Raw genomic sequence first — 16034 nt, 5'->3', positions numbered from 1 at the left:
CAGTTCCTCCCCATAGTCTGTCTTTGGTTCCATAGCCTCGTCAGGAAGAGGCTCTTCAGTAGTGAGGTCCACTGGGAGCATTACTTCTCGGCCCAACATAAGCATGTTTGGGGTCTCTCCTGTAGACTCTTGTGGTACCGACCTGTAAGCAAATGTTGCAAAAGGGAGCTGCTGGTCCCAGTCCCTCTGGTTACGATTGGGGTCCAGCATCATTGACACAGTGTTTATGAGTGTTTTGTTGTGTCTTTCCACGAGTCCGTCAGACTTCAGGTTATAGGCGACTGTCCGTGTCTTTCGGATACTCAGTATCTTACACATTTCGGCAAAAATGTCTGCCTCAAAATTGCGACCCTGGTCGGAGTGTAGTTCCTTTGGAACCCCAAATCAGCAAACGAAGTTCTCCACAAACGCCTTCGCCACCGTCTCGGCTGTACTGTCGGGGAGGGGGCATGCCTCCATCCACTTGGTAAAATAATCAGCGATGACAAGAACCCATTTGTTCCCTCCGTGTGTTTCGGGCAGTGGGCCTAATAGGTTGCAACTAAATCAAGCCAAAACTGAATTTATGGTGTTTGCCTCTCCGAGGGTTCTTAACACACTTCCCAACATCCAGCTCGATTTAGATGACATATCCAGCAACCCCTCTGCTACTGTTAAAAATTTGGGTGTAAATCTAGACTCATCCCTCTCCATGACCAGTCACATAAATTCTGTATGTAAGAGTGTTAACTTTCATATCCGTAATTTATGACGTATTCGCAGGTTTCTAACTCAGTCGTCATGCCATCATGCTGTCAGATCTTTGGTTCTTTCTCGCATTGACTACGCCAACACACTATTGTACGGTGTCAGAGAAGTAGATCTCAAGCGTCTACAGCTCCTTCAGAACAGAGCTGCTCGTCTTGTGTTTGCCTGTGGCAAAGAACAACATTCCTCTGACCTGCTGAGATCTCTTCACTGGCTGCCAGTACGAGAAAGAATCAAATACAAAATCCTCCTGTATGTTTACAAATGTCTTCATGGTCAAGCACCAAAATACCTCACAGAAAACTTCATCCTCTACAATACTGGCCATTCTGAAGACCGTAGAAGGCTCCGCTCTGCTTCTGACGTCACACGCTTGGTTGTTCCTCGCTCCTTTGGAACCAACTGCCCTGTGACGTCAGAGAAGCAGAGTCTACTTCGATCTTCAAGCAGTCTCTCAAAACGTTTTTGTTTCCCCACTGAGAGCCTCTTGTAATTTTCTTTTAGTTTGTTTTCTACTTATGTTATTTTGTTTTTCTTGTGAGGCGCTGTGTTAATTGTAGAGTGCCATAGAAATGTTTATTATTATTATTATTATTATTATTATTATTATTATTATTATTATTATTATTATTATTATTATTATTATTAGGATCCAACGCCACCCTCTCCATCGGTGCTCCGACTCGGTACTGTCTCAGGGGCGCCCGCCTCTTCCGAGCTGGCGACTTGCGTTTAGCACACACATTGCATTTTCGCCTTTAACTTAGCAAGCGTACGACTCATCCCGAAGTGTCCTCCACTCTTCCCTCCGTGTAACTCCTCCATCTTTGCTTCTCGTAGGTTGATTGGGAGGACTACTTGCCACTTCACCTCCTGTCCATCATTTGACTCCCAACGGCGACATAACACTGACTGTCTCATTTCCAACTGGTCCCATTGTGACAAATAGACTTTGACTGCTGATGCACGGGGGGATACCTCTTTCCAATCTGGTCGCCGACCAGACTCCTCTTTTGCGCGTACCACCCAGGCAATGGATGAACCTTCCAGCTGACCTTTACGCAAGTCATCCATGGTAACAGTTGGCTTAACGGACACAACTCTCACATTCACTTGCACAGGCGCCTCCTGGCCCTCATCGTCCACTAGTCCACACTGTTTGCAAGGTCGGCGCGTTAGCCTGTCGGCATTCCCGTGTTTCTTTCCAGGGCGATGCAATATCTCATAGTTGTACTGTCTGAGAACTTCTATCCGTCAGGCTACTTGTCCCTCGGGATCCTTAAAAGTGACCAACCACTTCAACTCCGCATGGTCAGTTCGCACCGTTATCCTTTGCCCATACAGGTACTGGCTGAAGTGTTTGAGATAGACGACAATGGCAAGGAGTTCTCTGCGCGTCAAGCAGTTCTCGGGCTTGGAGAGTGCTCGGCTGGCGAAGGCTATAACACGCTCCTCTTCATTTTGCACCTGGGATAAAACTGCTCCTATACCTACTCCGCTGGCGTCCGTATCCAACACAAACTTCCCCTCTGGTTCTGGGTATGCCAGTATCGGTGCCTCCTGCAGGTGAGTCTTCAAAGTCAGAAAAGCCTTCTGGCATTCATCGCTCCAGTAAAATACCAGTGATTTTTCAGTAAGATTATGGAGTTGGCGCGCCACATCAGCAAAGCCTCATATGAAGCGCCTATAATATGAGGCTAGCCCAAAGAAACTTCTCACCCCTCGAACATCAGTCGGGCTTGGCCATGTCCTTACCGCCTCCACCTTGTCTGGATCGGTAGATATCCCATCCGGGGACACCACTTGGCCCAGGTACTTGACAGACTGACGAAAGAGGTGACATTTCCCTGGCTTTAATTTAAGCCCCGCCTTGCGGAACCTCTGAAGTACCTCCCTCAAGTGGCTGATCTCCTCCATTATAGTTCGCCTGTACACTATCACGTCATCTAAATACACAAGCAATGTTTCCCACTGGAGTCCGCGCACTATCCTCTCCATGAGCCTCTCAAATGTGGCGGGGGCATTGCACAAGCCGAAGGGCATAACTCTCCAACTGTACAACCCTCCGCGCACCACATAAGCAGACTTTTTACGGGCTTCGTCGTCCAGTTCGACTTGCCAGTAGCCGGATGCAAGATCAAGGGTCGAAAACCATCTTGCACCGGCTAGGGCGTCAAGGGTATCGTCAATTTGGGTGATGGGGTAGGCATCCTTAATTGTCCTCTCGTTGAGTCTTCTATAATCTACGCAGAACCGCTGGGTGCCGTCCTTCCAAACAAGAACTACGTTGGAGGCCCATGGACTGTCCGATGGCTTTTAACGCCTCTTTGTAACAAGTCGTCCACCTGTCGGTCTATCTCCTTTTGGTTACATGGAGGCTGTCGCTGAGGCCTCTCTTTCACTGGTTTAGCACTGCCAGTGTCTATAGTGTGTTTCACCCAGTCAGTTTTTCCTAAGTCCTTTTCTCCCTCAGAAAATACATCCGAGAATTCTGACAACAGCCCTGCAACTGTATAATGGTAGCGTACATCTATCCCCTCCACGCTGCGCTTCCAAAGATGTCCTGGGACATGCACATCATTTAACCCTCTCTCCGCTGCTCCCTCTGTTGCCTCCTCTACATCTCCTTCCTCAACTGGCGTGAGGCGGCCTGCGGTCACCCCACATCGAAGAACACACTTCTGTCGTCCTGGGTTCAGCACACGCAGCGGCAGTGTCTCGCCGTCCATGTTCACTAGTGATCTCGCAATTATAAGGCCCTTGTCAGCCACCACCCCTCCTCCTTCAACTGGTTCTATTACTCCGACATGATACGAGTCAAATGATTTATCCATTCTCCGCGGTATGACTGCCTCATGGCCTGGTGGTATGTGTGTCATGGTCCAAGTCCTCGTTCTCCTCTCGTTCCCTAATTGGTTCAATGGGCTTCGGCGACTCCTCGAAAGCCTCCACAGGGGGCGTTGTGTCTCCCTTGATAGCAGTGGATTGTGCCTGTGGCATCCAATTTATTTTCCTCTTCAAAATACTCCGCGTAGGTGTCCAATCACCTCCTGTGACCTCCGGCGCTGTTCCCTGTACCTTTGCAGTGTAGGTAACTCTAGTGTCCAAGCCAGAATCAAACGAAGCCTCCTAGCGACTGGTGCGCCTCCATTCGTTCTAGTAGCCTCCTGACACCCGGTGACCAGCGCCCAGCCTTACTTCACCCACCGTGCAGCACGCCGTCTGCCCCGCCCGTGCCTACCTAATTATACTCCTTGCACGTGCTGAATACACCAACTATACGACGAACTGACTATGAACTGACTGAGTGGGAGACTGAGACTGTTGCGCTCACGGCTTTTATAGCCCGCAGCTAGTCGTGTGCCCTCATGCATTGGGTAAGTTGCGTCACAGATATTTTAATAATATTCTCATGTGTTCCAGCTACCTATGTGGTTAGAGTCTTCCCAAACTTGTATTGATCGTCATGGTTAATACTGCCACTACTTTGCTAATAAATCATTATCTGTAGTAGTAAAGGCACAATTTCGTTTTGATTACAACAGGGAGAGGAAAGTCAAGACAGTGATGAGATGAAGGAACTTGATTGTGGATTATCTCAAGAAGGTGAACATGTGCCTGAGACTCCTGGGTACATACCTCCTTTCAGCAGTAGTTCAAGTGAGTCTGAACTAAACAGTCGTGAAGCATCACACATACATCAAAAGCTATTGTTTAACTTTCTGGATTCTTTTGGTATTGAGAAACCACACATTCTCAAGAATCCTTGGCATGATACAAGACCCTCAACAAAAAGACACCACCTAAAACAAGCAGGTGAAGCCGTCGGGGCGGTTTTAAATACCCTAGCACCAGGTGAAGCAGATTGTATGTGGAATGATCTCCAAAAGACACAAATTTTCTGACTTTCATCACTGGGGGGCATGTGGTTCAAGATTTGCCTTTTGGAGAAAAGGTACTGAACCTTTCTACAGGAGAAAGTTTGAAGGTGCCTAATGTCATTCGAATGTTGTTAAAGAATTAATCAAAGAATTAAAGAATTAAAACTCACATTAAAGAATTAATCAGCAGTATGAGCAGTTCTGTGTTGAAACTGGATACAGCCCACTTCGAAGGTCAACAATGTTAAATTAACCTACTGCATTTTATTAATTACAATTACAATGCAACTATAATGAACCCAGTCCCCGATTGGGAATTGCTAACTTTTAGAGTTTGTTTTCGTTTGATGGGGATAAAAAGGTTTACATTGGGCGATATGCAGGGGACCAAGGGGACGACTGTATAGGTTAACTTGTAAATAATGCTCTTTGCGACTTCTCTAACTGCAGTGGGAATCAAACATGAAGGTACATTTAAGGTAAAGCAGCCATGATAATTATTAAGAACTGTATTTGGCAAAGCATGGGTTATGGCTTCTTTGGATAACATTTTTTCATTAAAATAATTGTATTCATTAATATTGGGCTGGAAACTGTGTGAGGGGAATCCCCAAATTTAATGTTTGACTATCACCAACGGGGGTTCTGTTCACAACACTAAAAATATTCCACTTGAAAGCAATTAAACACAGTGCTGTTTTTTGAGAAAGCCGAATCTGTTCAGAGGGAACTGGTTGGTTCTTGTTTTTTTTGGGGGGGTGGGGGGGGGGGGCCAATCATCACAAATTCCAGATTAATGTGGGGTAATCCACATGGTTACAGATTACTTAGGAAAAGGTGCCGGATTGGTAGAAGAGTTCTTTTTTATGTTGTTAGTTAAAACTGAGGGAAAAACTTACATTTTTTGAGGCAGTACTGTCGCCATAAGATACAATTGCCCAAATTTTTCTCTCCAGATATGAAAAGACGAATGTTGGCCCTAATCACGATCGAAAGGAAAATTTTCTGAGACCCCTGGCAAGTTGATATTTTGGGGTCCAAAAATAGGGTAAAAAAGTCAATTTTGCAAGTTCTAAAAACATACTCTATTGCATGCAAAATAGCACAAGGGTGAAATTTAAAGCAATAAATTTTTTCTCAAGTAAGGCCAAGGATGATACTTTGTAGTGATATAAAAGGTTTGATGAAATAATTTTGCATTTTGGTGGGGTGGTGTTACAAACATGAGCTTAAAAACAGTTTTTCAGACCCCAAAATTGGCCTAAAATGGCCAAAAAACAAAATGAGCCAATGGCAACGGGCTATATATGGAATTAAAAATGCGATTTTGTTTACTTGCACCCCAAGGCCCTTCCACCCACAAAGTATAAAAAAAAAATATTTTTTTACCGTGAGCAAATGTCAATTATTTACCTCAACTTACTCTTCACGTCCGTATATTAAATTACATTCTGTGCCTGACCACAATATTTCAGTACTTTTCAGAATTTTTTTTAGCTTCTTAAATAATCATTTTCTTATGAATATAAAATTGCCCAAATGGAACCCTGATTTGACAAAAAAAAGACAACAACAATTTTTATTAGACGTTAAATTTGCATCGTGGATAAACAATTTGTATATATGCTCGGTTTTGATGTTGTTGTGTGAGCAAATTGAGTAGGCATTCACAGAACCTCTGGGACCCGAGTTCAAATCCCACAAATCGCACAATGCGGATTCAGTCCCTACCTGACTGCGTGGGTTTTCCATGGAATAACATTTTCCTCCCACATCTAAAATTGAAACTTCTTCATTGTCTTTTCTCCATTGGCTTCTTAACTAGTATAGTGATTAATGTAAGTTCACTTTCCTGAGAGTCCTTGGCTTCAAAACCAGAAATTTTGGCTGGCCCATTTTTACGTAATTGTTCTCATCCTGTCATTGTTGTTATTTTTTAACTTATAATAATTTTTTTTCTCTTGGTGGTCGGTGTTTTTATCGAAGGTCTTTTGTGGCCTTTGTGCCTTTTTTTGATAAATACATATTTTTAACATATTTATTGTAATATTTGTAATTCAAATACAATTTGGCTTTTTGCTGTGACTTTGGAAATGTTTTTAATAAACCAATTAATCAAAATTTGTATTTGTATAAAAATGAAACAAATTAAATATTTTTGTCTCTTCTCCAGCTTACCTTAATGATTTCAGATCGACGTCGTCTTGAGTCATGTCCATCGCTGTGCGATTTGTCTCCATCCCATCAGAGAGTAAGGCAGAGGAGGTTGAGGATAGTACAGTGGTACTGCTGGGCTGGGGTACTGTCTTGAACTTAAACTGAGGACCCATCCACAGACGTCTATGAGGGCCGGCATGGGTCACCATCTCCACCTGGTGAGAAAAAATTCAAGAATAAATATACACACACCATTTGGCTCTTCTCGTAGTGTAAGCAATAAATCGGCGCTTATGGAAGCAGGGAATTCCGCTTACATCAGGCATATTTCACAGGCTGGCAGTGAATTTTTGCTGGTGCATACTCCATGTTGGCAGACATTCTTCACTAACAACAACTAGCGCAAAACAATGGTGATCACAAAGGGAAGAATTTGGCAGTAAGCAGAGCCGTACAATTGGGTCCTGCTTATTCTGCTGCCCAACACTGACAGTGATGTATGGTTAGGGTTAGTAGCAGAGTGTAGGGTGGTGTCTCTAAGCTTTTCCATTGCTACAACTCTATAATGACTTCAAAAATATATCTAACAAAAATCAGCCCTTAAAGGAACACGTTGCCTTGGATCGGACGAGTTGGTCAAAACAAAAGCGTTTGTAACCGTTTTTTATAAAATGCATATGGTTGGAAAGATGTTTTAAAAGTAGAATACAATGATCCACACAAGTTTGCCTCGAAATTGCGTGGTTTTCCTTCTACTGTGCGAACTAACATAGTCGGCCATTTATGGGAGTCAAAATTTTGACCCCCATAAATGGCCGACGTGTTAGTTGACGAGGTAAAAGGAAAACCACGCAATTTCGAGGCATGTTTGTGTGGATCATTGTATTCTACTTTTACATCTTTCTACCCATATGCATTTTCAAAGACCAACGCTTTTCAAAGACCAACTCGACCGATCCAAGGCAACGTGTTTCTTTAAGGAAATTTAGTGAAATACAACAACAATAAGGTCATGATTCCCAGGTTGGTAGAATCATGAAAACAGGTCTTGGTGAGTCTGCTGCAACCTAGCGTTCCCAATAGTCTCACACTGCCCCTACATCAGACCTACCAAGTCTCACGCATTAGGCGTGAGACTCACGCATTAGGGGTCTGTCTGGGGGGGGGGGGGGGTAGTAGGGGAGGGGGTAGGCTTTGAAAAATCTCATGCATAGCTGGCCTCTGAACTTGGCATCTCTGCTACATGACCATAGAGGTGGAAACGCCTACTGTTCTAGAATGCTATTAATACTATACCTGAGATAACCATGGTTCATCAAAGTCACTGTCTGGACTGCTGTGACAGGAACGTAAACTGTCGGATGACTCACTTCTCGGAACTGAATTGAGCAAATATCCTGTTAAAAAAAAAATACCCAAACAAATTTAACATGAAAATTCAAAAATGGATTAATACAGAACATCCCTTATTTCTTAAGATACTTTGATTTCCCACCTAAGCAGTTTGCCTGTGTTTTCTTTCTTCTGGAAGACTCAGGGAAAGCTCGGAGTACACAGTGCTTACAACAGATTGGTGACGTCTTTATCACTGATGCAGTTGTGGCTTGTGCTAGTTACATGATTCCATCTAGTGTAATATCTGGCTTAGCCTATTTCCATAGTGCTGCTTAAGCAGAGAATTATGCCTACCAAATCTCTGCTAAGCAGAAATAGGCAGGATACCAGTCACAAATTATACATATGGCATGGTGCTTTTGCTGGGAAAATTATTCTGGTTAACATAATTTTGTTCTGCTTAATCACTTTTGTGCTTAAGCAGCTTCGTGCCATATGTGCAGTCTGGGCTTTTATTCTGCTTACTTTTGTTTAGCAGAACATTGCTCATCAATATTTTCTGCTTAAGCAAATCTTAATTCAATTTTGACACAAATCTAAGCAGAAAAAAATACTCGCCGATGAGCTCCATAAAAATTGGGCCCACAACAAAAGGGCCCAATTTCTTAGACTCCAAAATAAATTTAACAAATGCCCCATATAGACCTTTTTCATGCTGCCTCCATCTTGGTCATGTTACTTGTATTGAATAACAATAATGAATGCTATTAATCATTATGCAAACAGGAACCAGACTATTTTGTTCTTCAAGCCTCGGTTTGGTTACATTGTTATCAATTGGGAAAAGTGAAGATGGCTGCACCATGAGAAAGGTCTATACTACTACCAAACCCATAATCAAAAGAATAGATGCATCAACTGGTGGCACGGTTGGCTTGTGCGTAAAGCGCTCGCCTCTCACCAAGGTGACCCCGGTTCGATTCCCGGTCGGGGCCATATGCGAGTTGAGTTGTGCGTTGGTTCTCTGCTGTGCCACAAGGGTTTTCCAGACTATCCGGTTTTCCTCCCTCAGGAAAAAATCAAACACTTTCGATCTTGGCTGTGCTCCATGGTCATAATGGGTTGATGTGGCTGGCAGATGAATGCGCCCTTGCATGCCTGCTTCTCGAACACGTTGTAGCCTCATCCTTCGCAATTCAGCTCCAGCTGCGAGTAAGGACGATTAGCCCCCCCAATTATTATTATTACTATAACTGAGTGTCTCACCTGAACTATCAGCTGCACAATGATGGGCTTCATTGGTTAATAAGAGATGATTGAATCCACCTAGAGGGGGTCTGTGCTCAGCCCAATTCATACCCCTACAGATCAAAAAAATTACATGCAAGAAAATAATAATCAGTAATCAGTAATAGCACAAAAACAACCGATGGAAATATCCAAAACCTTTAAAGGGAAAAATTAACCACTATTGCATTGTCCTTTTGATTAGACGTAAAGCCGTTATTTCATCTTTTAGACTGATCAGGTGTGTTATAAAACATATTTAGAATGGCATAATTCAGTCACTAGTGCATGTCTATCCACGACTTGACCTGTGAGTGACCAGAAGAGGGACCTATTTTTGTGTTTTCGACAAAGTCCCTTGGGGGGATAGATGTGTTCTAGTGACCTCAATGCCAGTCCATATGTGAATGAAGTACTCCATCAAGGGAAGCGATAAGTCACTTCATCCAAGAAGGGTGTATATGCCACTCTTAATATTTATGCATGAGGTACGTCACAATGCTTACCCAAAACGAGGCCATGGGCGCAGCCACTGCAAGTGATGGGGGACGTGCGCCCATGGCCTCATTTTGGGTAAGAGTTATGACGTCATGCATAAATATTAAAAGAGGCGTATTATGCATTCCATGATACAAAGTTTCAAAGGGAACTTGACACTTGTCAATTTTTACGCTACACTGACCTCTGTAAGTTCCATTGGGCATGCTCCGTGACCCCAAGCTCCAACCCGGTCTCCTCGGTCTTCCTGCCACCCGACTGCACCATCTTGGGTTCAAGAATGTTTTCTGCTAGGTTCCCATGGCAACCCATGATGAAAAGTGAATCAACTGCCGTTTGCTTAGTGGCATCTGGAATTTGACATGAACGAATTTGAAGAGTTTCAGCTGAACAAGTAAAGTATTTTTGTACTATTATTCCTCCTACTGTCTGACCACTGTGGCTTTGAATAAGGGAATCAATGTGTGGTGAAGAGGTTTTCAACTAGTGGTTTAATCCCAACGAGGCCTGGTTCTTAAAAATTTTACCGAGACAAAGTCGAGGTAAATTAAACCACTAGTTGAAAACCGATTCAACACACATTGATTCCCTTATTCAAAGCCACAGTGGTCAGACAGTAGGAGGGATAATAGTACAAAAATACAAAAACCACTAGTTGAAAACCGATTCAACACACTTTAATTCCCATTCATAAATACCTTTTCGGTCAAAAAACATCGACACTTTTGGTCAAGAAGTAAAATAAATGCAAAAATTATAATAATTGTTCAATGATTTCCTTCAACACAACACCCCTCTAGTTTTGAAGGCCCTCCGCCGCCCTTCGGGCTAACAACTCCTTATAAGGGAATGCTGTTTCAGCCGTTGCTCTCGACCAATAAGAATGAAGAAACTGTCTTACAATCACAGGTGCAAGCTCGCGTGTCACGCCCATGTTTCAACACTTTTTACCGGTCATAAACAGAGGTTTATACACACCCACGTGACGCGCTCTCCACTAAAATAGGAATAGCGAAACTGTCCGAGGTATTTATGAATGGTAGATAAACTAAGCTAGCCAACAATATGATATCCTTTTGTGAATGCATCTACACAGCACACATGTGGTCTCTCATTAAAAAAATAAAATAAAACAAACCTCTGGTCATTAATGACTCACCATTCTTTTCCCTGGTCCCCTTTGAGCTGGTGACAAAGTGCCCTCTGGAGCTCCCAAAGCACGTACTGATGCAGACGTAATCGCTTACGGCGGCGGTCTGCGAGCAGGCGCTCCTTGGGCGTGTCGCGTTCCCCGTCATCCCCGTGACTGCACCCACCGAGGCCAGGATTGCTGGCTGTTTGATCTGGGCGAGTGGGACTACGGTGACGGGTGGGGGGTACGGGGGAAGGCGTGGGTTATTCAGGGCGGAATTGTTGACGGTACTGGTTTGATTGAGGGTGGAGATCGGCTCTGGGGAGTGGAAACCTGACACACAGGAAAAAGAAAAAAAATACATCAGGCCAGGAGAAAACCCATGCAATAAGGTACGGACTGAAAACCCAATCCACATGCAAGGCTTTGGTCCGAGTTGGGATTCGAACTGGGGTCAAAGACAGAAACACCAACCCCAAGCTTACCTGAGGATGTAGGGCTTTCTGACAATCCCTGGACAGGACTACCCCTTCCTGGGTCAACCAACTCATCCAATCCAGCACTCTTATGGAATCTACTTTCCTTGTTTACAATCTTTGCTGGAGTGTGTGTTCTTGAACTTACTTGACCTGATGACAAATCAAACAAATATGATCAGAAAAAAAAACGTTGATGAATTTATCATATTTATTACTTGTGTTTTCCCTCACGTAATGCACTGTATACTCCCCGAGTCCTATAGAGCAAAAATCCACAATTGTATTACTCGAGTTGGGATTCAAACCCATGAAATTCTTGAGCTAGCCCAGTAGCTGACGACAGTTCAAATCTGTATATTTTTTAAAGCCATTGGACACTTTCGGAACAGAAAAAAAATTAAAAGTTCACAGATTTACAAATAACTTTCAGGGTTTACAGAAGGTAGTGGTGAAAGACTTCTCTTGAAATATTATTCCATGAATGCTTTACTTTTTGAGAAAACATTAAAACAATATCAATTCTTGATATCGAGAATTACGGATTTATTTTAAACACATGTCACGACACGGCAAAACGTGCGGGAACAAGGGTGGGTTTTCCCGTTATTTTCTCCCGACTCCGATGACCGATTGAGCCTAAATTTTCACAGGTTTGTTATTTTATATAGAAGTTGTGGTACATGAAGTGTGGGCCTTGGACAATACTGTTTACTGAAAGTGTCCAATGGCTTTAAACCATTGTGATTAAAAAAACCCAGAAATCTGAGAAACGATTCATGCATAAATCTTTTTCCAGATTCAAATATTTTTAGGGTGAACAATTATCTAAACCATATTACTTTGGAGGGAAATCCTTTATCGAAGTCGCAGATTCAAGTCCCATCCTAGTCAATATTTCTTTTTTCAACCCAAAATTATAAAGATTAACAAGTTAGTTCACTTACCTCCATATGGAGTTATGGGAAATACATGCGTAGTTTCTCTCATTGTACTAACGGCAACCCAGCGGCTATCATTGGTTATTGAAACATCTTGAACCTATGAACAAAATAACCACAAAACCTTGTAATGTCTTGAGCTGAACACCACAGTTATTGCTTGCTTGGTTTATTTATTGTGTCTCACAAATGTCTTGCTTGGTACTTACGAAGTATAACATACTTATCAATTGGCTACTGTTTCAAAGGTACAATCATTGCATGGGGTGGAGGTCTCTACGCATTATTCATGAAGCCAAGTTCATACTTCCTGTTAATGCGAAGCGAATTTTTACATCACAGGGTCGTTTTCGCACCGAATGTTTCAGGAGGAGTTGAGCACATTTCAACAGGTGCCAATTATTCGTTGCGAATTTGTGACGTCAAAATTTGTACCACAATTGCAGGAAGTATGAACCGGTCTTTAGTTAGGAATGGGTCATGACTAGGCCTGGGCGAATTATTCGAATATCCGGTTAATTTCGGATAGTTGGCCAGCGGTATCCGAATAACAAAATTTCACTATTCGCCCAGCACTAGTCATGACTTGAATGTTGATGAGTGAATGTCTAGAATTTGGGCAGGTCTATCAGTGTATAGTGAAAGGATACAACACAAGTCATCATCAGTTTGGATTTGGGTTTTTTCATAAAAAATAATTTGAAAGAATATTTACCTTTGCAGCTGTATCACCTCTATACAAGACGTAGAGATGGTGCACGGTCCCTAGTCCAGAGGAACACGGGTGGTTCATCAATCGGAATATATGAAAGCTGTGACCTTGCGAGCCCGCTGTGAAGAGCAAGGATCCACTGGGGTCAAAGGCCAATGCTGATATGGACTCGTTGATGTGGGCCTGGAAGTGGGCCACTATACAGTCCCCGCTGGAATCCTCGGTCACGTTGAACTGCAAAGGAAAGAGGAAAATGTTAAACCTTTCAATAGAATACACTCTACCAAACTAACTCAGTGAATTTCCTATTGACCCAATTCACCTGACCTCATCATCAAAATAATCTTGGATGTGCCATTTGGTGGGCAATGTCACTGTGCATTATTCAGTTGAGTGCATTTTAGGCGGCGCGGCGTTTACACATAAACCTATTGCCCACCAAAATGGTAAACATTGCGCAGCCGCCGCGTGTGAACGTGTGACATATGTGCAAGGGGTCAATTGTAGGTAAAAGTTAATTTTTGCATTTCATTTACATCATCTGTAATATAAAACACACCCTTGTTGCACAAAAATGTGTGCTTTCAGATGACTATTATAAAAGGCTTCAGGCCTGAAGTCTTTTATTATTTGAGTGAAAAATTACCTCTTTTCCAAAAACTACTCTACTTCAGAGGAAGCTGTTTCTCACAATGTTTTATACTATCAACAGCTCTCCACTGCTCGTTGCCAACTCAGTTTTTATGCTAACAATTATTTTTAGTAGTTACCAAAGTATCCAGTGCTTTTAAATAATTTCTCTGATTCTTACCTCTCCTTCTACAGACAGCGTGTCAATGACGGTCACAATCCCTGGGATACCATTCTTAGTGTTCAGGGGTGTGGTGTTGACTTTATCGACGGAGCTTTCCTGCCTAGGAGGTGATGTAGACAGCTTGGAGGTTGCTAGCTTGCCGAGGGACTCACTGAATGCTGTGATTCCTTTGGTAATCGCCTGAAATTTCATTTGAGGAAAAAACAAAAAGTAAAAATTTATTTCTATATTACACACCAATTAGCGTTGATAACTCACCGAATAGGAAAGGGGAAGAAATACTCTGTTTTAGATGTAGGAGGAAAAACCACAAATGGGGAAAATCCATGCAATCACATGGGGACCGGAACCTCAATCCAAAAACAAGGCTCTGGTCCGAGGTGGGATTTGAACCGTGATTCACAGAGGTGAAAAGCATCAGGGAAAAGAACCACTGACCCAACCTGATCCCCTGATTATGTTTTTAAAGGCAGTGAACACTATTGGTAATTACTCAAAATAATTTTTTGCATAAAACCTTACTTGGTAACAAGTAATTGGGAGAGGTTGATAGTATAAAACATTGTGAGAAACAGCTCCCTCTGAAGTGACGTAGTTTTCGAGAAAGAAGTAACTTTCCACGAATTTGATTTAGAGACCTCAGATTTAGAATTTGAGGTCTCGAAATCAAGCATCTGAAAGTACACAACTTCGTGTGACCATGGTGCGACAAGGGTGTGTTTTCTTTCATTAATATCTCGCAACTTCGACGACCGATTGAGCTCAAATTTTCACAGGTTTGTTATTTTATGCATATGTTGAGATACACCAACTGTGAAGGCTAGTCTTTGACAATTACCAATAGTGTCAGTGTCTTTAACGGTCATGTCTGCAGGGTTCTCCCCCAGGATTTTTCAAAACTATTGGGCACTAAAAGCATTTTATTATTGTACATTTTTGGAAATGAAAGCAAAGATGCCTCATAAGTGAACCTATCACAGCAGCTCGGAAGCCTGAGGAAACCTGTGAACAATGGCGCTTGCTGTGTGAACCAGAAACACCTGGGTTTAAGGAACACATTGCCTTGGATCGGTCAAGTTGGGCTTTGAAAAGTGTTTGTAACCGTTTGTTATAAAAAGTATACGAGTAGGAAGATGTTTTAGAAGTAGAATACAATGATCCACACAAACATGCCTCGAAATTGCACGGTCGGCCACTTATGGGAGTTGAGATTTTGACTCCCATAATTTGCCGACCGCGTTAGTTCGCAAAGTAAAAGGAAAACCACGCAATTTTGAGGCAAACTTGTGCGGATCATTGTATTCTACTTTTAAAACATCTTTCTAACCATATACATTTTATAACAAACGGTTACAAATGCTTTTAATGGACCAACTCGTCCGATCCAAGGCAACGTGTCCCTTTAACCCCTACTCTCCCGTGCGAAGTGTTCTGGGTTCTCTTACGTGCACTACCAATCCTAGTACACAGGACCAATTATGGTCAAGTGTCTTGATCAGGGACACAATCGCCACGACTGGGACTCAAACCCACACTCTGCTGATCAGAAACACTAGAGCTTGAGTCCAGTGCTCTGAACTGCTCAGCTATGAACATGCCACTAGTAGCATGAATGACTGTAGCCTTGTAAATATCTACTAGTTATACTAATTTAGCAATAAAAACAACTTAAGCCAAACAAGTTCTGTTACCTTAGCAGCGTGGATGACTGTGGCCTTATATGATTGTCCTGCCTCTCGACAAACACCCCCGCCACTCTGATGACTTGGTACCAGCTGCATCATAAACAAATTATATTGCATAAGAAGAATAGTAATAATAATAGTAATAACTAGTTCTCTAAAACAGTGCATTTTACAATAACATCTTTAATCTCTGTATATTTTCCTGTAATTCGACCTCCGGTCGCCATGGGAATTTGTTTTTTAAAGAATAAACCAATAATGAATGAATGAACGAATAAACATATCAATGTGCTCTAATCATCTCAGCTTCCTGGGGAGTAGACAGCCCGGGCTGTGTCGTGGCGCTCTGAAGGTTTTTCAAACACGATA

General features: G+C 42.6%; 1 protein-coding gene across 7 annotated transcripts in view; it reads right to left on the bottom strand.

Annotated features, from left to right (window-relative positions):
* LOC139939168 (BCAS3 microtubule associated cell migration factor-like) overlaps positions 1-16034 on the bottom strand; it is a 68093-nt gene that overhangs the window by 34677 nt on the left and 17382 nt on the right. For all 7 annotated transcript variants that reach the window (XM_071934939.1, XM_071934938.1, XM_071934940.1 and 4 more), the window contains exons 7-16: positions 15672-15755; positions 13978-14160; positions 13170-13400; positions 12461-12554; positions 11523-11666; positions 11065-11370; positions 10090-10255; positions 9387-9481; positions 8082-8182; positions 6807-7000 (exon numbers count right to left, since the gene is read on the bottom strand). In XM_071934939.1, coding sequence (XP_071791040.1) covers positions 6807-7000; positions 8082-8182; positions 9387-9481; positions 10090-10255; positions 11065-11370; positions 11523-11666; positions 12461-12554; positions 13170-13400; positions 13978-14160; positions 15672-15755 — 1598 coding nt within the window. The remainder of the gene's footprint in view (positions 1-6806; positions 7001-8081; positions 8183-9386; positions 9482-10089; positions 10256-11064; positions 11371-11522; positions 11667-12460; positions 12555-13169; positions 13401-13977; positions 14161-15671; positions 15756-16034) is intronic.

This window comes from Asterias amurensis, chromosome 6 (genome assembly GCF_032118995.1).
Source record: "Asterias amurensis chromosome 6, ASM3211899v1".
Lineage (NCBI taxonomy): Eukaryota > Metazoa > Echinodermata > Asteroidea > Forcipulatida > Asteriidae > Asterias > Asterias amurensis.
The sequence above is the reverse complement of the archived record's forward strand: the minus strand, read 5'-3'. Positions and strand labels throughout refer to the sequence as shown.